This window comes from Callorhinchus milii, unplaced genomic scaffold (assembly GCF_018977255.1).
Source record: "Callorhinchus milii isolate IMCB2004 unplaced genomic scaffold, IMCB_Cmil_1.0 Scaffold4, whole genome shotgun sequence".
NCBI classification, from domain to species: domain Eukaryota; kingdom Metazoa; phylum Chordata; class Chondrichthyes; order Chimaeriformes; family Callorhinchidae; genus Callorhinchus; species Callorhinchus milii.
The window spans coordinates 3,043,366-3,066,112 of record NW_024704745.1 but is presented as its reverse complement, the minus strand read 5'-3'; the positions used below and the strand labels follow the sequence as shown (position 1 = coordinate 3,066,112).

Genomic DNA, 22,747 nt, shown 5'->3' with positions numbered 1-22,747 from the left:
AATTTGTTGTCCTATAAAATGTTCTCTCCCTCAGTAACAAGGCTCTGACCATCAATGAACTCATTGTTGACGAAAATATCAACATCATGGCCCTCACTGAAACCTGGATCACCCCAGGTGACACCTTCCCCCTCACTGAAGCCACACCACGTACCAACCTCCGTGGTGGTGGTGTGGCCCTCGTCTCCAGGACCTCATTGGCTGCCGCGTTTGCCCACAAATATAGTCAATTCACTTTACAGTATATGCTGTGAAGCGCTTTGGGACGTCTAGAAGACGTGAAAAGCGCTATATCAAATGCAAGGGTTATTATTATTACCCGCATTCGGGCACCTTACACTCTACCATCCTTTCAATCTTTCCCTCAAAATTCTCATTTGCACCTCCCCAAAACCTCTCTCACCTTCATCTCTAATGTCTCCACCCTCCTAGCTTCCCTCTGCCTCTGTTCTGCACGCCCCCTCATCCTCGGCGACTTCAACCTTCACTTCACTCCTCCTGCTCTGTCTCCTCGGACCTCTCCTCTCTCCCTCTCCTCTCACAACCTCTCCCTCCACATCCACTCTGCCACCCACTTTAATGGCCACCCACTCGACCTGGTGTTCACCCAGGGCCTCAGTGTCTCAGATATCATAATCACAGACAAGTCATCTTCGATCACCATTTCTCTCATGCCCTTAAAAACAGCTATGATGTTCACCTCCCTGTCCCCCTGGCTCATTGTCAGACTCTGCCACTGTGAATCACTCCGGGATGCTACCCTGGGTGAAGGGCGCTGTATAAGTGCAAGTTGTTGTATATCAAATGCAAGGATTATTATGTGAATTCAAGCCAGGTGTTGGGGACTGACTGCGCTGTAGGCCACCTGCCTGCTATCAGGCTCCACCTCGATTGATGTAAAATGTCTTGAGATGATTATCCGATGGCATGAGCTAGTAATTGCGGCTCTGTGTGTGTGAATGAGTTGCCTGCATTTTTCCTCTCCAGGGACCGGAATGAGTTGGCTGAAATGCTTCAGCTGCTGAAAGCCCAGATCGACCCTGCGCTGCTCACCAAGCTCGTGCAGGAGGACGGGTCCTCCCGAACCAGCCCCACCTCCGACGACGAAGAGCAAAAGAAAGTGATGGAGGAGGCCCTCGAAGGTAACTCAGAATAAACTCTCTCGCATGACGTTCCAGCAGAACCATGGTCCCTCCCTCCACTCTGCATAACCTGCCGTCACCACGCTTTAAAGAGTCCTTCGACATAGTGGTTAGCGCTCCCGCCTCGCGAGTGAGACGACCCAAGTTTGATTCCTGGGCGGGGCGAAACCTTAATAATAATGATAATCCTCACATTTGATATAGCACCTTATCATGTCTTTGAGACGTCTCAAAACGCTTCAAAGGTTAAGTGTAATTGCTATGCGGTTAAATTTAGGCAAGTTTCCTTATTCCACACACTTCTGTTTAGCTAGCAGTGAGTAGGATTTGTGGGGTAATAATTCCCCCCCCCACCCCCCAAAATATGGTCACTCTTTCGATGACGGTTTACGGGAACCTGATGTGCGCAATTGGCTGGTGTGTTTTGCCCACAAAATATACAGGCAATCCACAGTATATTTTGTGAAGCGCTTTGAAACGTCCTCCTGATATGAAAGGCGCTATAAAAAATGCGGGGATTATTTATTATTATTGTTATCAGCACGCCAATATGCTCGCTTATCCGCATCAAGAGGAAAGATGCCAGCAATAAAACAACAACAATTTCAAGCGGGGTAGCGTCCCGGGGCGCTATATAATAAAATGCTGTTCAAAACTTTCCTTCTTGCGTAGGGTAACTTGGGATGGAGTTTACCCCCGTATAACTGCAGGTAGCTAAAAGGTGAATGTTTCCTTACTGTATGTAGGGGCTGTCTTGGCTGCAGAATGTCAGAATCGATCCAGCCCTCTGTGGTGGTCTCTAGTCCGGTTCATGAGCCAGGCCATCTGCAGTACTCCACTGTCAAGCGCTCTGGGGCGCTCCCCTGACGCTTGACGCTGTGCAAATGCAATTTTTGTTTTAAGAATTATTAAATAATCTTGTTTTTTTAAAAAAACTGAACAGGGGATATAAAGATTGAGAATAAGGACCCAGAGGAGAAGAAAGAAGGACTAGAAATGGAGGTGGAGTACAAACCAGCAGATCCTCCGACCTCCACCTCTCCTGAAGGAAGTGAAGCAGGACGGGCAACGAAGGCGGAGGGTGAAGGGGGCTCCAGGCTGGAGCAGGAGGTCAAGACAGAAGGGCCTCCGTCTGAGAGCCAGGAGGACAGGAGATTGGGGCAGCCCAAAGTGGAGAGTGCTGAGAAGGACAAAGCCACTCTAGGAGTGAAGCAGGAGGAGGTGGTAGAGTGGCCGAGCGTGAAGGGTTTTGGAAACACTGAGTGCCCGAGGGCGTCTGAGGGTGATAAGCTGGAAATCAGCATCAAGGTGGAGCCTCCTGACGAGGTGAAGCAGACCCCTGAAGAGTTGGAGCGAGCTCTGAAGAACGTCAAGCAAGCCAAACTCCCCGTTAAGAAGAGGGAGATTAAACTAACGGAGGATTTCGACAGCCCCCCGCCTCCGGGCACCAGAGCCCCGGTCAGAGAGAGGCCAAAAACCGAGGGGGTGCAGCCAGCAGCAGCCGCAGAGAAACCGGCCCCCGAGAAGCAGCTGGTGAACGGCGAGACCCCCCCTGCCCCACAAATCATAAACCGTGGGAAAATCCAGGCGGAGGTTCCGCTGGCGGGGAAGGCTGAATGGAAGAACGACCCCAGGCAAGATCCGGGCACCGTGTGCCCACCACTTGCCGGCCCACCAAGAGAAGAGGAAAATGGCATTGATGTGTCGGCTGGTGAGGGTTCACTCCCCCTCGCGCTCGCTCTGGGGCAAAATCAGACCGTTGAGAACTGTGCGGGTAAGGACGAGGCGGTCTCTGGGCCCGGGGAGCGGGTCTCTGGGCCCGGGGAGCGGGTCTCTGGGCCCGGGGAGCGGGTCTCTGGGCCCGGGGAGCGGGTCTCTGGGCTCGGGGAGCGGGTCTCTGGGCCCGGGGAGCGGGTCTCTGGGCCCGGGGAGCGGGTCTCTGGGCCCGGGGAGCGGGTCTCTGGGCCCGGGGAGCGGGTCTCTGGGCCCGGGGAGCGGGTCTCTGGGCCCGGGGAGCGGGTCTCTGGGCCCGGGGAGCGGGTCTCTGGGCCCGGGGAGCGGGTCTCTGGGCCCGGGGAGCGGGTCTCTGGGCCCGGGGAGCGGGTCTCTGGGCCCGGGGAGCGGGTCTCTGGGCCCGGGGAGCGGGTCTCTGGGCCCGGGGAGCGGGTCTCTGGGCCTGGGGAGGATGATTCGGACCAGGTCAAGGAAGGTTCAACTCACGCCAAGGGTCAGGACAAAAGTGATTCAGATGAGGTCAAAAGTCAGAACAAGGATCATTCAGACCAGGTGAAGGATCAAGCCAGGAGTGAATTGGAGCTGGTCAAGGGTGAAGTTGAGGGTGATATAGACCAGGTCAAGAGTCAGGCCAAAGAAGGTACAGATGAGGCCAAGAGTGATTCAGACCAGGCCAAAGGTGTCTCGGGTCAGGACAAAGGTTTTGCAGACCCGCAGAAGGACCAGGTTGAGGCTGTTCTGGACCAGGATGGGCCAAGTAAAGAAGCTTTTGCAAAACACGACCAGGAAGACTCGCCAAAGAGCTCCGCAGAACTCACGCCCTGCGTCAGCGTGGCATCCGAGCAACAGAAAGAAACTGAGGCCAAAGATGTGAAGGAAAGTGAGGTCAGGATCTCGGCCAGGAGAACGAGGGCCTCGCTGAGGCCGCGGGTTCAGGAGCGGGACTCGGAGGTAGAGGTCAGCCAGCGGGGCGAGGAGAGGCCAGAGTCCGAGCCCAGCGAGGGAAGGTGCTTGCGGAGGTCTGTGCGGATCTCTAAACCCACGGTCAAGGTGACAGAGAATCAGGAGAAGAGAGGTGGCAGGAAGGCTGGTGAGGACTCCGTGCCGCCCAGCCCCTCGGACAAGGGTGAGGAACTAAGGAAGGGGGAGAAAGAGATACCCACGTCTCGAGGAACCAAGGTAAGCCACCAACACGATTGATACAGAGCATAAACTGTCAGCTCTGCACTGCTGCTTGTATTAATATTAATAATAATCCTTGCATTTGATATAGCGCCTTATCACATCTTCGAGACTTCTGAAAGTACTTCACAGAATATTCTGTAAAGTTAATTGACTGTATATGTTGTGCCCAAATTAATTGGTAGACACAAATTAAGGTAGGGTCGATTTATAAGGAGTTTACAGTATTACGGAGTCCTGTAGCTCAGTGGTTAGAGCACTCGCCTCGTAAGCGAGAGGACCCGGGTTTGATTCCTGCGCAGGGCGAAACATTACTCCACATGCCTCTGTTTACCTAGCAGTAAGTAGGGACCTGGTTGTTAGTCGAATAACAGATCCAGTCATAATTCCTTCTTGAAAAAAAACATAATTTGGTTGCTCAATCCAGACTGTTAGTTGCACACTATTGTGTGCAATTGGCTGTCGCGTTTCGCCCATAAAATCCGCAGTCAATTCTCTACCATATTATGTGAAGTGCTTTGCGACATCTCAACGACTTGATAAGTCGTTGACCTGTATTTCAAATGCAAAGCGCAAGGACTACATCAAATGTAAGGATTATTATTATAAAGCAACTCATTTATCGAATAATTTGCTACATTCCGTTTTTTTTACCCCCCCCCCCCCCCGCAAGATGATCATTCCAAATATTTAAGAGATACAAGTTGATTTCCGCGATATTGGCAGCATGATGATTTAAGTGGTAGTGAGAAGTTAAGCCAGGGTCAAGCTATCGAGAACTCTGGAACTCTCTTCGCCCATCCCCCCGCCTTGTCTCCTTCCCTCTCTTCCCACCTTCAAATCCCGCCTAAAGACCTTCCTTTTTTTTATCGTGCCTTCAATCACTTCCCGCCTCCCTCTCCCCCTGGCTCAGGGTCACATTCCACCACTGTGAAGCACTTCGGGACACCACCTCGTGTGACGGGCGCTGCATAAATGCAAGTGGTTGATTACTGTATTATTATGACCACTGGAGTGTGTTCGGGGAGGGGATTGGAATCAGCCTGACCTCACAATCTGAACTGTTCATCACCAGCGTAAGACGAAAGGCAGGAGGAGAGCGAGGTGGACCAAATCCAGAAGCAGGCGCCGACGGCAGGAATCCAGCGAGGAGAGCGAGAGCGAGGAAGAGGAGGAAGAGGAAAATGAGCAGGAAGAAGCAGCAGAGGATGACGAGCCCTGTAAAAAGTGTGGCCTCTCCAACCACCCTGAACTGGTGAGTCACTGGGGGCAGGGAATCATCGCACTGATCCCCATCCCCTGTTCTCTCTCTCTCTCCTCATCATGTCTGTGCTGGTGCTCGCTCTCCCACTGGAGCTCTCTAATCCCATTTCCTACTCTCTCCCTATCGTGTATGCACTGGTGCTCAATGCCCCATTGGAGCTCTTTACATACAGTGTCAATGTCTTGGCAAGACATTCTGACAGTCGTGTTTTTTTATATGCTGCATTGTCAAGTCCTGTAACTCAGTGGTTAAAGCACTCGCCTCACAAGTGAGAGGACCTGGGTTTGATTCCTGGGCAGGACGAAACATTGGGCAAGTTTCCTTACTCCACACACCTTTGTTCACCTAACATTAAGTGAGAACCTGGTTGTTAGTCGATTGGTGGATCACTTTTCCAGGGAAAACCATCCCTACAAAAAAATTAGTAATAATAATTTGGTCACTCAATTCACAACTGTTTCTGGGTCACTGCTGTGTGCAATTGACAGGCGCTTTTCGCCCACAAAATATACACAGGACATCCTGTGAAGCGCTTTAAGATGTCTGGAAGACATGAAAAGGCGCTATATCAAATGCAGGCTTTCCTATTCTATATATCTTTGAAAAACAACTCCCTTTTTTGTCTTGAAATTATCTTTAATCGATACAGTACAATTTTGTATTATTATACAGTACAATTTGCATGGATTAATATAGCTCTCCTTGGAGCATAGAAGGTTAAGAGGAGACTTAATAGAAGTTTTCAAAATTATGAGGAAATTCGATAGGATGAAAAAAAGAGAAACTGTTTCCACTGGCGGGTGGGTCGGTAACCCGGGGACACCGATTTTAAATAGTTGTTAAAAGAAACAGAGGGGAGGTGAGGAGAAATGTTTACACATGGCGAGTTGTCCGGATCTGGCATGAAACGATGGTGGAAGCCGATTCGATAACAACTTTTAAGAGAGAAGCAGATAATTATTTGAGGAGGACAAGTTTGCAGGGCTGGAGTGAGCGGGGGAGTGGGATTGATTTGGATAGCTCTTTTAAAAGAGCCGGCACAGACACCATGGGTTGAATGGCCTCCTTCTGGGTGTATAATTCTATTGACGTTAGGAGGACACCTCAAAGTCCTTTACAGGATTTTCCTGTCAGTGAAAGTTTCTCTCCCTGTTCGGAACAGGCCTACCTCTGTGACCTTCTAACTCAATGTCAACTGTACTCACCCTCCGCTCTGCGGCCTGCTCCACGTTCTCCGACCAGCCCACCATACCATCGGCAGTTGGGTTTTCAGCCTCTCTGGCCCCACCCTCTGGAACTTCATCCCACAGTTTCTTTGCCTCAATTCCTATTGTGCTTTGTTCAAGGCACGACTCAAGACCCTCCGTGCCTTCAGTCACCCTCCTACCACTCTTCCTGATTTCAACCCCCAGCCCTCCACTCCTCCTGATCCACACCTGCTCTTCACTCTTGGTCCCAACCGCCAGCTGGGATTCAAGCCCTTTACTGTCCAGTGCCTTTGGACGTGAAAGTCGTTGTGTAAATGTAATACGTAGTTGTTGTGTTGTGGTTTTCATGATATCAAACCTTTCTCTAGATCCTGTTGTGTGACTCCTGTGACAGTGGCTATCACACAGCGTGCCTACGCCCTCCACTCATGACCATCCCAGACGGAGAATGGTTTTGTCCGCCCTGTCAGCATGTAAGCTCTCTTTTTCTTCATTAGACTACGTCTCTGTTTACCTAGCAGTAAGTAGGAATCTAACTGTTGTTTGTTGATTGGTGGATCGCTTCTCCAGGGGGTAATAATTCCTTTAAAAAATTAATAATTTGGTCACTCAATCCACGACTGTTTGTGGCACACTCAAGACCCTCTGTGCCTTCAGTCTAAGCGCAATTGGCTGCCGCGTTTCGCCCACAAAATATGCAGTCAATTCACTTCACAGTATATTCTGTGAAGGGCCTTGAGACGTCTCGCAGTTGTAATAAGGCGCTTTATCAAATGCAAGGATTTTTATTATTTACCTGTCACTGCATGTGCACTTACTGGATGCAGTGAATTACCCATGCGCAGTGTAGATTGTTGATTAAATCGGATTTCATACAACTTGTACAGTCTTGCCTGCAACTTAGACAGTTGTAAGTCATATTAAATGTTATGATCCCAACTGATGTGTGTTTTACTGTATTTAGTCACTGATGAGATGAGTCAGGTTTCAGCCCCGCAGTTTTTATTTAAAGAAAAGTTTTAAAATCCTGAACGCTTTTTAATTCTGATGTTGTCGGCAGAAATTTCTGTGCGAGAAACTGGAGGAACAACTGCAGAACCTGGACGTGATGATAAAAAAGAAGGAAAGAGCCGAGAGGAGGTGAGGAACCTGAGCAAAAGTCTGAAGCTGAACTGCTTTCACAAGCTGTGGGCGTGCGCATGTATGTGGCGGGGGAGGAGAGGCGTGGTATACGTAGGGCTGCATGCCTCCCTATGGGAGGAACCCAGTAGTGCATGGGTGATAGAGGGGATGCATGATTGGATCGGTGCACAGGTGGGGTGGGGGGAGCTGTGTGTGGCTGTTTGCTGTATGCGTGGCATGAGGATGGGTGATTATGCACATGTGGGAGGGACTGAGGTTGCTTGTATTGTGAGGACGGGCAGGGCGGCTGTGCATGGTTGGGAGATAATGTGCTTTATAACGCCGGTAGTAACCAGCAGATTCTCTCTCCCTCCTTCATCATCTTTTTGTCTCTTTATGTCTATCTCTCTCTCTCTTACTCTTGTCTCTGTCGGCCACTGTCTGTCGGCCACTGTCTGTCGGTCGGTCTGTCGGCCACTGTCTGTCTGTCTCTCTGTCTGTCTCTCTCTCTGTCTGTCTCTCTGTCTGTCTCTCTGTCTCTTTCTCTGTCTCTCTTTCCAGGAAAGAGAGGTTGGCGTTCGTGGGCATTAACATTGAAAATATCATAACTCCAAAAGTAAGTGGACTTTAAACCCGGGGTGATACGTTAGCTGGTAAGATTAGTCATACTGTTTACAGAGCATCTGAGCAAAACTAAACCCCACACTGGTTTAAACCTCAGCCTGGCTCAGTCTCAGTCTCACTCCGAATCTGAAGGTTGTGTGCTCAAGCCCCAATACTGGGAGCTTGAGCTCAGTCTAGGCTGACACTCCAGTACAGCACTAGGGGAGTGCTGCATTGTCGGAGATACCGTTCTTCAGTTGAGATGTTAAAGTGAGGTCAGCACCTCGGGACGTCCTCCTGGTGAAAGGCGCTATACAAATGTAATTTGTTGTTGAGGTGAAATTTGTGCATGCACAGTAATAATTCTTACATTTTGTATAGAGCCTTTCACATCAAGAGGATGTCTCAAACTACTTTGCAGAATATACTGTAAATGCAGTAACTGTACCTTGTAGATAATTATCACAGTGAGCACAAACCACACTGGTCTCACTCCCACATAGCCCACATAAAGGCCTGGGTTTCTCTCACTCTCTCTGTCCTGCCTGACAATCCCCCACATACAATTGGTCAATCACTTCATGGCTGTTTATGGGACTTTGCTGTGCACAAATTGACTGCCGCATTCACCAACTATGTACACAGTCACTCCACTTTACAGTGTGTCAGCCTGGCTCAGTGGTCAATCAGTGCTGGGAGGGTGTTGCATTGTCGGAGGTGCCATACTTTGGTGAGACGTTAAACCGGGCCCCGTCTGCCTGTTCAGGTGGCCGTTAAAGATCCTATGGCTCTATTTGAAAGGATAAGGGAGTTTCTCTCTCGGTTTCCTGGCCGATAAATTCCCCAAATAAAACTGGTCACTCACTCCAGAACCGTTTGTGGAACACTGCTGTGGGCAAAATTGGCTGCCGCGTTTCACCCACAAAATACAGTCACTCCACTTTACAGTATATCCTGTGAACCACTTTGAGGTGTCTCGGTGTTGCAATAAGGCTCTATATCAAATACAAGTTTTATTATATCCTTTGATATAACAGCATAAAAGACATTACATCAGCTTTCAGGTCATGCCAGACATTTTGAAAATTGCTGATATTTTAAGACAATGTCGTTATGGCTGAGACTAGTACATAGTTCAGCAAAGTGGTACTGTTGAGCAAAGTGGTATTTCAGGCGATCTGGGATGCTACACTGCGGGAGAGGCACAATATAAATGCAAGTTGTTGCTGCTGCAATACTGGGTACCAACCATTAGAGGTGAACATTAAGTATTGCAGGTGATATATCTTGTGCGCTAATTTTCCAACCGTGATAACTTTACGTGCATAATAATAATAATTGATGGATTTGATATAACGCCTTATCACGTCGTCGAGACATCACTGTAAAGTGTAGTGATTGACTTTACTGTGAAGTCTAGACCAAGGCAGCTGCCAGTCTATATACCCCGGGGAAGTATCGGATAGAGCATGAGAAGCGAAAATTTGGATTTTCGCTTATAATTTTGCTAATGTTCCTGATTTCCTCCCCAACCCCCAGGATGAAATACCTGAAGAGCCAGAAATTAAAGATGTCAAATTATTGGAAAGGAGATCAGGAAGAGCCCGGAGATCCATCAATTATAGGTAAGGCAATCACTGCTCACACTGCTGAGGTACACATCAGCCATGATCTCACAGAATAGGCTATGTTCCTATAACAGACTCAAGGGGCTGAATGGCCTACTCCCATTTCTATGGGAGGTGGTAGTTGAGGCGTACAAACAGTGCACTATCGAGTTATATTAAGGTGATATAATATTGGGTTTCCACGTTTGTCAGATACCTGACTGATCATAGTGACGGGTTTCCTTGTGTGCCAGACACCCAGCTAATCACGGTGATGGGTTTCCGTGTGGGTCAGACACCAGCCTGATTATGGTGGCGGGTTTCTACCCGAGTCAGTATTTCCCCTGGAGTTTAGAAGTTTGGGGGCTGATTTAATTGAGCTTTTTAAAATAATAAAGATATTTCTTCTGGTGTGGGAGTCCAGAACAGGTGGGGGCATCATCTTAAAATTGGAGCCAGGCCATTTAGGAGTGAAATCAAGAGGCAATTTTTCACACAAAGGATAGTGGAAATTTGGAAATCTTCGCCCAAAAGCCTGTGGATAGATGTTTGTTAGGTCAGGGTATCAAGTAACATGGGGCAAAGGTGGGTAATTGAAGTTGAGGTACAGATTAGCCATGATTTTAAAGAATGGAGGAACAGGCTTGATGGGCTGAATGACCTCCTCCTGTTCCTATATCAGACACCCATCTGACCAAAAAAGAAAATTCTGAAGCTTCTTAGCTTCTTTCTCTGAATGACTGTATTTGTGCTGTGGGATTTTCTGTGTAATCGACACGTAAAGCTATGGGGACAACTAACCCTTTGCCCTGTTCTAGGTTTGATGACTTTGATGAAGCGATTGATGAAGCAATACAAGAGGATCTGCAAGAGGCGGAGGGCAAAGGTCAGTGGCCGGCAGGAGAACTCACTTTGGTTTATCCTCCCCCCACAACCATGTTCCTCCCAGTAGGCTAACTAAACAGAGATGTGTGGGGTAATGAATCTTGCCTCGGGTTACATAAGTAATGCTAGATGAAAGAAACCAAGGTGCATCCAGTTTGCCTTCTACCATCCTAGCAATCATCAGGTTTCTCCCTGTTCGGGAATCAAACTGGTTCGCTTGTGAGGTGAACACTACCACTCCACGAGTCCTGTAGTGTATTAGTGTGTCTGTATTGTATTAGCATCCTCCTGGTATAGCAAATGTGTGTGTCAGCTAGGCTTAGTTGGTAGCATTCTTGTATCTGAATCAGAAGTTTGTGGGTTCTGCACTATAATCAAATGCGATAATAATCCTTGCATCTGATTTGAGACGTCTTTGAGATGGCTCAAAGTGCTTCACAGAATATACTGTAAAGTGAATTGACTATTTTGTGGATGGAATGCGGCAGCTAATTGCGCACAGCAGCGTCCCACAAACAGTCGTGGATTGAGTGACCAAATTATTATTTAGTTTTGTTTTGAAGGGATTTCCCCCGGTAAAGTGATCTGTCAATCGACTAACAACCAGGTTCTTACTTACTGATAAGTAAATAGAGAAGTGTGGAGTAAGGAAACTTGCCTAAGGTTTCGCCCTGTCTCGCCCAGGAATTGAACCCGGGTTCTCTCGCTGATGAGGCGAGTGCTCTAACCTCTACGCTACAGGACTCTTTCCACATTGTAATGTAAAATGTAATGGTGATTTTGAATGATGTTTGAACAGGCGCTGGCAAAGGCAAGGACATGTCCAACATCACGGGGCAGTCTCTGGGGAAGGATATCTCCACCATCCTGGCGGAGGCCAAGGAAAGCAAGAGGCCCTCCCGAGCGGCCGCCTGCAGGCGTAAGAAACGGCGACGACTGAACGACCTGGACAGCGAGAGCACGGCTGAGAGCGAGGAGAGCGAGGACGAGTTCCGCATCAGTGAGAGGTACGGCAGCCAGTATCTTCTGTAAAGTGTTTGAAACATCTCACTAATGTGATAAGGCACTGTATCAAACATACTGATGGCCAGGCTGTCTTCAGTCTGGAGATTAGTTGGGGGTTGGGGGTGGGGGCTGGAGGTTACTTGGGGTGAGGGGGGCGTATTTGGCATGCAAACGGGCCGGGTGCTGGTCATGGTTATTAGTTAACTCTTATTGAAGTGTTGACAGGGAACGGTGAGGGTTCTGACAGCCATGAGGGGAGCGTGGATTGAGAGAGGGGGAAGGGAGTGAAGAGAGAGAAGGAGAGGGAAGTGAGGAGAGTCCTATAGCGTAGAGAACAGAGAGAGAGAGAGATGGGGGAGTGAGGCTAGAGAGAGCGCAGGGAGGGTGAGGATAGAGAGAGAGGGGGGAGAGTGAGGATAGAGAGAAAGGGGGAGTGAGGATAGAGAGAGGGGGGTGAGTGAGGATAGAGAAAGATAGTGGGGAGAGAGGAGAAAGGGGGTGGGAGTGAGGAACGGGTGAACACGTGTAGTGCGTAAACCTGGGCAGGGCCTGTGCTGCGCTGTGATGTTCCCTGTGGCCCTGGGCTGACTGTTCTGCTCTGGGCTGACAGTGAGGAGGAGTTTGAGATGTCTGAACACAGCGAGGGAGAGGCCGGCTCCAACCAGGATGACGAGACCTTCGAGGTGGGGGGGAGCAGACGGCGGAGGAGGTTCGCGGAGCCCATGAGACGCAGCCGCAGGTTAAGGGGGAGAGAGGCCAAGAGGAAATACTCTGATGAAGATGAGGAAGAGGAGGGGGAAGAGGTTGATGATGAAGGAAACGAGGGTAAGAAATGTCTCGTTTGTTCTTCACTTGTCCTTCTCCACTGAATTGTGTGTGTGTATATCAGCCCGGCTCGGTGTGGCGGGGAGGGTGTGAGTGTGTGAGAGAGAGCCTGCCTCTGTGTGCGCGTATGTGAGCTCTGTGTCCGTGTGTGTCAGCCTGGCTCATGGGTGTGTCCGTGTGTGTCAGCCTGGCTAATGGGTGTGTCCGTGTGTGTCAGCCTGGCTCATGGGTGTGTCCGTGTGTGTCAGCCTGGCTCATGGATGTGTGTGTCAGCCTGGTTCATGGATGTGTGTGTCAGCCTGGTTCATGGATGTGTGCGTCAGCCTGGCTCATGGATGTGTGTGTCAGCCTGGCTCATGGATGTGTGTCTGTGTGTGTGTCAGCCTGGCTCATGGATGTGTGCGTGTGTGACAGCCCGGCTCAGCATGTGTGTGTGTGTGTGTGTGTGTGTCAGCCTGGCTCAGCGTGTGTGTGTGTCTGGGGGTTGGGGAATTGCTGTGTTCAGCCTGGCTTGTGATTGCGTTGAGCAGGGAGCGAGGGCTCCAGCTGTTACAGTGACCTGTTGGACATGCGGAGGAGAAGGTCCAAACGCAACCAGGCTAAGAAAGTGGATTACCGAGAGGACTCGGGCTCGGAGAAGTCCTTGAAGAGCGGTGCTGGCAAAAAGCAGCTTCAGCGAGGACACAAACGCCTGCTGTATATTTCAGAGAGCGATGGTAAGGTATTTGTTAACACTCGCCAACTGGGCTTTAATCTTCTTCATACGTGTCTGTCTGTGCCCAAACTCTCTCTCGCTCTCTTTCTGTCTCTTTGTATATAATCTGGTCACCCACCCCACAACTGTTTGTGGGAGAGACTACTGTCCCACACACAGTCATGGATTGAGTGACCAAGCTATTATTATTTTTTTTTTGATGGTTTATTACCACTGAAAAGCGATCCGCCAATTGACTAACAAGCAGGTTCCTATTTACTGCTAGGTAAACGGAGGTGTATGTGTGGAATAAGGAAACTTGCCTAAGGTTTTGCCCTGCCCAGGAATCAAACCCAGGTCCTCTCACTTGCGGGACGAGTGCTCTAACCACTGAGCTACAGGACTCTTTTTGGGGGTGGTGCTTGAACCACATACAGGCTGACTCCTTGGTGTGAAGGAAAAACATTCCGCATTTGTTTTCCAGAGAGTTCCGGGAACAAAAGCTCAGAGGAAGATCAGGGGAGGGAGATACCATTCCGGAAACGCCTCAACAGGATCGAGGACGAGGACGATGACGACGATGATGATGATGATGATGATGATGGTGGTGGTGGTGATGACGATGAAGGTGCCGAGGAGGCGGGGGCAGACAAGGGTCAGCGGGAGAGCAGCAGAAAGACCACCTTCTGCCTGACCAGCGAGGAGGAGGAAGAGGACGATGATGAAGAAGAGATGGAGGTGGAGGTGGCCACACCAAAGGGGGCTGTGACGCCCCTGGACAAAAAGTTGCCCCCCACCAATGGACAGAGTCCCGACAAGGCCCCTGAGAGCGCGATCAGCCAGGCCAGCGAAAAGGGGCTGGCCAACAAGGACCCAAGTGCGGCCCCCCAGAACCCCGCAGTGAACGGGGCTCGAGAGTGTGTCCCCCTGGAGCCCAGCGCTCCCCCGGGGGGGCCAGCCGCCGCCACGCCAGCCGAGGGGGGTGCGGGGGCAGGGGGGGAGGAGGACGAGGACGACCTGTTGGGAGTTACTGACCTTGTAGAATACGTTTGTAACAATGAACAAGTATAAGACTTTTTAACGCTAGTTAATTTATTCCACGGTAGCTATGTAAATTGAACCAGTTATGGTGATTTTCTTTTGTGTGTGCGCGAGTGTGTTGATGGGGGTGGGGGGGTTGTGGAAGTGAAGTGGGGTGGGGGGAGTTCTTTTTCCTTTATTCACTACACCCAAGTGAGAGAGAGACAGAATGAAAGAAGGAGAGGGAGATTCTCCTCTTTCTCTCTCTCTCGTCATGAAATGACCAATTTTGAAGTGACTTAAGTACTGGCAGTTTTTCTCTTTAGTTTCCCTCCCGCCCCCCCCACCCCACCCCACCTCCACACCCCCATCTTCATTTCTCTTTTTATATATATCTGTTGTGTGCTCACTTCCCCAGTCTGAAATATTCATTCTTTTTTAAAACTAGTAATGAATTCATCCATTGATTAATTAAAAATACAAATGTAACTTTGGATAGTCCTGACGGTTTTCCCAAACAGGCGCAGGTTCTGAGGGATGAAGGGAGTGAATGAGGAGCGGAGGGAGATGGGAGTGAATGAGGGTGGGGGAGAGGGGGAGAGAGAGAGATGGATAGCAGGAGGGAGGAAGTGAAAATATTCCTTGTGTGGGAAAGATGCTCGTGACCACTCTAAACATGAAGTTTCCTTTTTTAAAAAAAAATTGTAATTTTTTTTAAACAAATGATTTATTTTTAACAAAAATAGCTGCCAGCTCCCACCGTTCGGTCGATGATATAGAAAGGAGAGAGGTGAAGAGGGTGTTTTGGTATCGTGTCCAGAGTCACTCTTTCTCTCCTGCCCCACACCCTTCCTCTCTCTCTTCTCCCAACTCCCCGTTACTCTCCCTTCCAATTTCATCTCTCTCTCTCCCTTCCCATTCTCAATCTACGACTGTGTGGGGACACTGCTGTGTGCAATTGGCTTCTGCGTTTCACACACAAAGCATTCAGTCAATTCACTTTACCGTGCAAGTTGTTGTTGTACAGTATATTCTGTGAAGCGCTTTGTGACGTCACACTGACGTGTTGAGGCTCTTTATCAAATGCAAGGGTTATATATCTTTCTATCTCTCTCTTCCCATTCCATCTGCCACTCACCACTCTTAACCTCACCTCTCTTCTATTGCTGCTACTCAACCTCTCCTCCCTCCACCCTGAGAGAAACACAAAAGAACCAAAAAAAAACACCAAAGCCAATTTGGGGTGGGGAGCGTGTCTGTGTGTGGGGGTGGGGATACAGAGAGAAGTCATTGGAACACCACATCCCCACCCCCCTATAACTCCTAAAGCAAGTTTTAGGATAGAGCGAGCCCCCACCAGCACAAGTGCCCTCTAAAATTGACTCCCCTATTTCATCTCAGTCAGTGTGGCTGTCACCTTGTGTTCCAATCTTGGTTCATTTAATTTGGGCAAGAAGGCACTTTGGCATCAAAGACTACAGGTTCTCTCCCCCACCCAAACATTCTGAAAGTACCAGTGCAATGGATGTCAAATGATCAACTGGGGAGGGGGAGAGGTAATTGGGGTCTCCTTGGAGCTGAACTGGCTCTAAGTTGACGTGCTTGGCAACGGAATGTTGGAATCTACTCCTTGGTAGTCCAGATCCTGCGCCAGGCGGGTCCACAGCACAGGACTTGGAAGGACTCAGCTCCTGTTTATCCAGCAAACTAAAGCCCTAACAGGTACCGTGGTCCTAGCTGGACAAGCAATGGGAAAGCTTGTCAGGCAGCGCTCTCAATGGCAAGCTATGCGGTTTTAGCCGGTTAGACTCCAGCAGTTACCCCAACACACACTCTGGGGTCCCCCCCAAGCCTTGGCTCTTGCCAATCTGTGCCTGATACTCTCTGGAACTAGGCAAGCCGGGAGAGTAAGAGTGTGCACTCCGATGTAAACTACAATTCTGCCCTGTCTTGGGGTGGGGATTGAAGATGCCTGATGGGAATAGAGGAGGGAATTCCTCCAGGAGCATCTTGGATGTAAGTCCCTGCCCCCATCTCTCTCCCCCACCACCCCCTGATCTATTGTTCGCTCTCACGGTTATAATTTGGGGACCTTATTATGAACACAGTAACCGCAGGGTCTGATTATTACGAAAACAACACTTGGTTGCTTTTCTGACAGTTAACCTCTTCTTTCTACCTCCCATTGTGCACATCTCTTGCGTCTATCTGTTCAAAAATTCAAAGGGTTTGTATAATTTTGTCGGGGAGGGAGAAGGGAGTCGCAAATTTTTGAGAGAGGAGAAAGCTGCAAAGAAATGACTTTGTAGATTTACCTTTACTTTAAACGTAGCCGTGGTCTGAGGCTTTATATAATATATGAGAGAGAGGTTTAGTCAGAAGTTCATTGACGACAATTGTCATAACACAGAAGTAATTCCAATCTGTTCTCCAAGTACACGAGCTCGTTCACTTCTCTGTTCGTCTGTTTGTTCTTTTGCGGGCTCTCCCTCCTCTCTCGCTCATTCACTCACTCCCTCAATCGCTGTGCTTTCTATTCAAAAAAAGACCCCTCTCTTTCCAAGCAGCTTGGCAAGTGCAGGGAGTGAGAGCGATTCCCTTTAAGAGTTTAGACCACTCGTGTAGATGCCAGGTGATAAGAGTCCAGTTAAAACTCTGTTCCACCCTGTGTACAAGCTACTTTAATCCACTTCTGTATTTTTTAAGAAATGTAATCCCTGTAAAATACACGTTTTTATTGTCAAACTGGAGATTATTTCCCTGATGATCTGTCCACTTTTGTCCTGTCTGCATTTTTTTTGCGCGCATTTTGCAGGCAGCCTAACAGTCTCGTCGCCAATCCATCAATTCATCCTTATAATTCTAATTATAGTAATAATAATCCTTGCATTTGATACAGCGCCTTATCACGTTGTGGAAATGTCTCAAAGTGCTTCACAGAATATATTGTAAACAGTAGTGACTGTAGAGTTTGTGGCGAAATGTGGCAGCCTATTGTGCACAGCAGTGTCCCACAAACAGTTGTGAATTAAGTGACCGAATTATTATGATTATTTTGACGGGATTGTGCCTCCCTGAAAAGCGATCTGCCAATCAACTAACGACCGGGTTCCTACTTATTGCTCGGTAAACACAGGCATTTGTAGTAGGAAAACTGGCCTAAGGTTTCGCCCTGCCCAGGAATCGAACCCAGGACCTATCGCTATCCACTAAGCTACAGGATTTACGGCCAGAAGTGTGAAATACCTTCCCCCCCAAAAAAAATACTCCCATTAGCTTTGCCTTTCTTGAGATCGACCGCCTTGGCTTTTGTTTTTGGTCTGCCGGGTATCTGACACATTGTGGATACCTGTTACATGTTCAAGTGTCTCCCAACCCAACTGAGTTCTGAGTATCTCACTTACACATGGAAATTTCCCCACGTCCGGAATGGAATGTGCGCTCTCTCTCTCACCACCTTTTGGGAGGGACGCACGCTGCTTACCAAATTCTGGTGAGTGTTGATACAATTATAGAATTTTACAGCACAGAAGGAGGCCATTCAGTCCATCATTCCTGTGCCGGCTCTTTGGAAGAGCTACCCCTGCTCTTTCTCCATACCTCTGCAAATTTTATCCTTTCAAGTTCCTATCTACTTCCCTTTGGGAAGTTGTTATTGAATCTGTTTCGGCCAACCTTTCAGGCAGTGCATTCCAGATTTGCCAACCTGCAGCAAATACAACAACAAATTACATTTACACAGTGCCTTTCATATTGGGAACACGTCCCAAGGCGCTGGACAGTCAGGGTTTTGGACCCGAGCTGGGAATCGGGATCAGGATGGGTGCAGGGCAGGGAGGGTGGGGGAAGGTGGGTGACCGAACGTGGTTGAAGAGAAGGACCTTGGAAGGTGGCAGGGGAGGGAGTGAGACGAAGGGGCAGTGGGAGGTTCCAAAGGGAAATATACTTTTATTAGAAATTATTCCAGAGGGATGCATTACCCCTCCAGACAGAGAGAGAGGGGTAGTGTGCATGCCATTTGAACAATCTAGCTCTGGGATTTCCACTTATAGCTGGGATGCATGGAATTAGGAGACCCTAAAGTATGGGTTTCCGACATCTGGCTGACGAAAGAAGATCAATTAATCTCCTTTAATCTCGCAATTAGAATTGTTCAGAAGTGCTAGCATAAGGCTGGATAACATTTCCTTATTTGATCCCGGGGTAAAAATCCTTCCCCCCCTCCACCCCGGTTGATTCCATTCTCCAGTTCTGCCATTTTTTGTTTATCTGAGGGGGGAAATTTTCTTCTTAAGCCTCTGACCTCTTTTGTTAGATATTTCAGGATAGACCTGCCTGGGCAAAAAATAATAATAATCCTTGTATTTTGCCCAAATAATTACAGTGAATTCACTTTACATTACATTCTTTGAAGCGCTTTGAGACGTCTCGAAGAGGTGATAAGGCGCTATATCAAATGCAAGGATTATTATTATGTGATACAGCGCCTTATCATATCGTTGAGACGTCTCAAAGCGCTTCACAGAATATAATGTAAAGTGAATTGACTGTATATTTTGTGGGTGAAACCCAGCAGCCAATTGTGCACAGCAGCGTCCCACAAATAAGTCGGCGATTAAATGACCGTATTTTTGGGTTGGGGGAGTTGAGGGATTATTACCCCCGGCAAGCGATCCAAATGAAAAAGATGAATCTCATTGACTGAGCGGGTTGGTCCAGAGTGGATGGTGGATAAAAGTTTTGCAAAGGAGGTAATTTCCTCCCTCCTACCCTGTCTTCCTTCCACCTCCCCCCACCACCCCACCCCGAGGGTAAATCAGCACTGTGAAATAAACCTCTCAACACAAAAAATAACTTGGGAGTCCTATTTAGGGCTTGATCTTTACACAAGAATATTACTTCCCTTCAGGGTAACAAAAAGGGTGACCAAATTATTTTTATTTATATTGAAGGAATTATTACCCCCGGGAAAAGCGATCCGCCAATTGACTAACTACCGGGTTCCTACTTACTGTTAGGTAAACAGAGGCTCGTGTGTGTGTGTGGAGTAAGGAAACTTGCCCAGCGTTTCGCTCTGCCCGGCAATCGAACCCAGGTCCTCTCGCTTGCGAGGTGAGCGCTCTAAGCACTGAGCTGCAGGACTCCATTTTCCGGAATTAGGTAAGCAGAATGGGTCCCACCAGGGAGAGAAAGTCAAGAGTACGCATTCCATTCCAGACAGAGCAAACTTTCCATGTTTAGTTTGTATATGTAGTGGAACGCTGTCAGGTTGGGAGACTCTTAAGCACAATGATGGGTTTCCGCTTGTATCAGACCAAAAAAAACACTGCCAAAGCCTCTGTCCTTCATGTACATCTACAACTGCTGTGTGCAACGGGCTGCCTTGTTTCGACCACAAACTACTCCGTCACCCCACTTTACAATATATCCTATGCCGCGCTTTGAGACTTCTCAACATCCCATGTTTTCCTGTTCCCACTTTTTCTCGATTGATTGGGAATCGCTTTGATATATTGTAAGTGGAGGGGTAGTGTCAGTGTGCGATGTCTCTCACTGACTCTCACTATGCCTCCATTCTCTGGTACTCCCTCCTTCTGCCCCTCATTCTCATCTTCAAACCACCCACTCCTCCCACCCCAAGGTGTTGAGGGATCTTTAATGTCCATCTTAACAGGGCACAGGCGGGGAGAGAGAGAGCGAGAGGAAAGAATAAAAAGACTTTCTGACAAATCAATGACTTCTTGGCTGTTAGCAGGACGTTGCAGGGTGCAAAATTGGCTGCTGTTTTCGCTCACAAATCACACAAGTCACTCACAACACTTGATGCCAGTTATCATAGTTGCTACATCATCGTCTGAGTTGTCATGAGCTGGTACTGGAGGGGTGACAGCCTGCTTCGTTACATGAAAACTGTCAATTTGTGCCAATGCTATCCATTCCCCTGCCGACCAGAGACTCTTATGTGCTCTCACTGCGAGTTCCTGTGTATAGAGGCTCCGTGTCGCCTCGCAAGCGAGAGGTCCCGGGTTCGATTCCCGGGTGAAACCTCAGGCAAGTTTCCTTGTTCCACGCACACGCCTCTGTTTACCCAGCAGTAAATTGGAACTCGGTATTTAGTGGATTGGCCGATCACTTTCCGGGGAGTAGTAATCCCTCTCTAAGAAAAACTTGGGCACTCACTCCACGGCTGTTTGTGGGACACTGCTGTGCGCAATTGACTGCCGCCTTTCACCCACAATAACAAGGAGTCAATCCACTTTAAAATTGATTCCGCAAAGAACTTTTGGACGTCTCACTGACGTGATAAGGCACAACATCAAATGTAAGAATTATTAATTATCTGTAATATCCTTTTTTTTGGTACGAAAAGTGTTTACATTACTTGCCATATTATTGTTTGATATAAATCTGTGTAAATTTGTCATAAAATTTGTTGAAGATAACTTGTTTGTTTTAGGAAAAAGTCTCTGCTCTCTCTCTGATTCACTTGTCTCGCGCTCTCAGCCTTAAATTCCGCTTCAAGACCTTCCTCTACCACTGCGCTTTCAGCCATCTTCCCCCCCCACCCCCCTGGTTGGGTGCAAACCTTAAGACTGTTGCTGTGCGCAATTGGCTGCCGCATTTCAATCCGTTTTACAGCGTATTCTGTGAAGCGCATTGAAACGTTTCAAAGACATGACGATGATATAAAATGCAAGGATTATAATAAAATAATAATATATTGAATTGGATTTGCTGTATCACATTGCCAAGACGGTTCATAAGATCCCATGATCAGGTCAGATGAAGAAGCCCCTTTGACCCCCCTTCTGATCTCCTCCTTCCAGAATCCCAGCCCACTATCCCAGGCCATCGAGCTGCTGTTTAAACAAGACCCAATGCCCTGGCCTCAACCCCCCTTCCTGTTCGAATTGTTAATTACCATCTGGGTAAAAAAAAGTGCTTCACCGGATTTACTGTTGTGTGACTGGTTGTGTGTTTTGCGGGCAGATACCAGTTAGGGCAAGAGAGAGAATGAAAATGAAAGTGCAGGAGAGAAAGAGAGTGAGAGTAAACGAACGAGAAAGAGGGTGGAGTGGGGGGAATTGTGGAAGAAAATTAACTGGGAGGGAGGGGAACAGACCAGTGTAAGCAGGATATTTGCTGTGTGATTTGGTGAAGATTGAGGACAACTGCTCCAAGACACTGGCCCATGCGAAGGGCACAATTTAAGTGCATGTTGTTGTTATTGACAGTGTTGAGAGAAGAGTGTCAGCCTGGCTCAGGTGGTAGCGCTTGCTCTCGCTTCTGAGTCAGAAGGTTGTGGGTTCAAGCCCCAAGTTGGGACTTAGAATCGCATAGTCCATGCTGACGGTCCAATACGGCGCTGGGGGTGTTTGTTGCCTTGTCGTCTTTTGGATGAGACGTTAAACTGTTGAGCTGGACATTAAAGCTCGCATGGCACTATTCAAAAAGAGAAAGGAGTTTCTCTCTCCTGGTGTCCTGGCCAACAGCCCCCCCAAATAAAATTAATCATTCGCCCCACGGCTGATCGTGCAAAATGGTCGCCAAATTTCGCCCACAAAGTACGTAGTCACTGCACTTTGCAGTATATCCTGTGAAGCCCTTACAGACGTCTCAATGATATGATTAGGCACTACATCAACATATTGTTGTAAGGAACGGATTAGCTGAGAATGAGGGACCTCTTGGGGCACGAGTGGGTATTGCTCCACAGCCGAAGCACAACTTGGATTCTGGCAAACTTTCGAACTGCGTGTCCAGCTGGGACCACGCTAATTGTTAGGACCTTGGCCCGCAGGGTTAACAGGAGCTGAGTGGGATGATTCCCTCCCCCGCCAGTGACTGGTCTGCCCTTCCAGGTCCTGCCGATGAGCCAGGCTGGAATACCGCGAACCCACCTGGCTCAGGCCGCACACACACAAAATTATACACACACACACACACACACAAAGAGACACTCTTTATCAAACCCATCTATTTCCAACTTTATATTTTTTTCATAAAAATAATCCGGGATGATCATGGTACAAACCCTGTCCTGTTTACAAAAAAACGGCTTTTCAATACCTCAATAACTCGATAGATAAAATTTCTTAGCCCCAACATACACTGACGCCCACACACACTCTGACACTCACACCCATACACACACAAACCCTTCACATACACCCATCCTCATACACGCCCATAAACATACACTGACGCTTATATACAAACGCCCACACGCACACACAACCTTCACACATACAGCCACCCAAACAACAAAATTACATTTATAGAGCGCCTCTCACCACCTCCTTTCTTTGTCCTCCTTGACCTCTCTGCTGCTTTCGACACCGTCGACCACTCTATCCTTATCCACTGCCTCTCTCACCTCAACCTCCATGGCACTGTCCTTGATTGGTTCAGATGGGATCTCTCACACCGCCTGCACTTCATCTCCTCAAATGGCT

The 22,747-nt window shown here is 48.4% G+C and overlaps 1 protein-coding gene and 1 non-coding gene across 2 annotated transcripts in view; both read left to right on the top strand.

Annotated features, from left to right (window-relative positions):
- The window catches only part of LOC103188608 (remodeling and spacing factor 1), a 28,025-nt gene extending 13,673 nt beyond the window's left edge, over positions 1 to 14,352 (top strand). Inside the window, exons 5-16 of the mRNA XM_042333990.1 lie at positions 988 to 1,142; positions 2,086 to 4,055; positions 5,134 to 5,313; positions 6,899 to 7,003; positions 7,591 to 7,670; positions 8,214 to 8,268; positions 9,795 to 9,880; positions 10,681 to 10,748; positions 11,547 to 11,754; positions 12,363 to 12,577; positions 13,108 to 13,293; positions 13,756 to 14,352. Coding sequence (XP_042189924.1) covers positions 988 to 1,142; positions 2,086 to 4,055; positions 5,134 to 5,313; positions 6,899 to 7,003; positions 7,591 to 7,670; positions 8,214 to 8,268; positions 9,795 to 9,880; positions 10,681 to 10,748; positions 11,547 to 11,754; positions 12,363 to 12,577; positions 13,108 to 13,293; positions 13,756 to 14,342 — 3,895 coding nt within the window. The 3' untranslated portion in view covers positions 14,343 to 14,352. The remainder of the gene's footprint in view (positions 1 to 987; positions 1,143 to 2,085; positions 4,056 to 5,133; positions 5,314 to 6,898; positions 7,004 to 7,590; positions 7,671 to 8,213; positions 8,269 to 9,794; positions 9,881 to 10,680; positions 10,749 to 11,546; positions 11,755 to 12,362; positions 12,578 to 13,107; positions 13,294 to 13,755) is intronic.
- trnat-cgu lies at positions 4,292 to 4,365 on the top strand. The gene has a single exon. It is a non-coding gene; the product is annotated as a tRNA-Thr (tRNA).
- Positions 14,353 to 22,747: the final 8,395 nt, after the last annotated feature.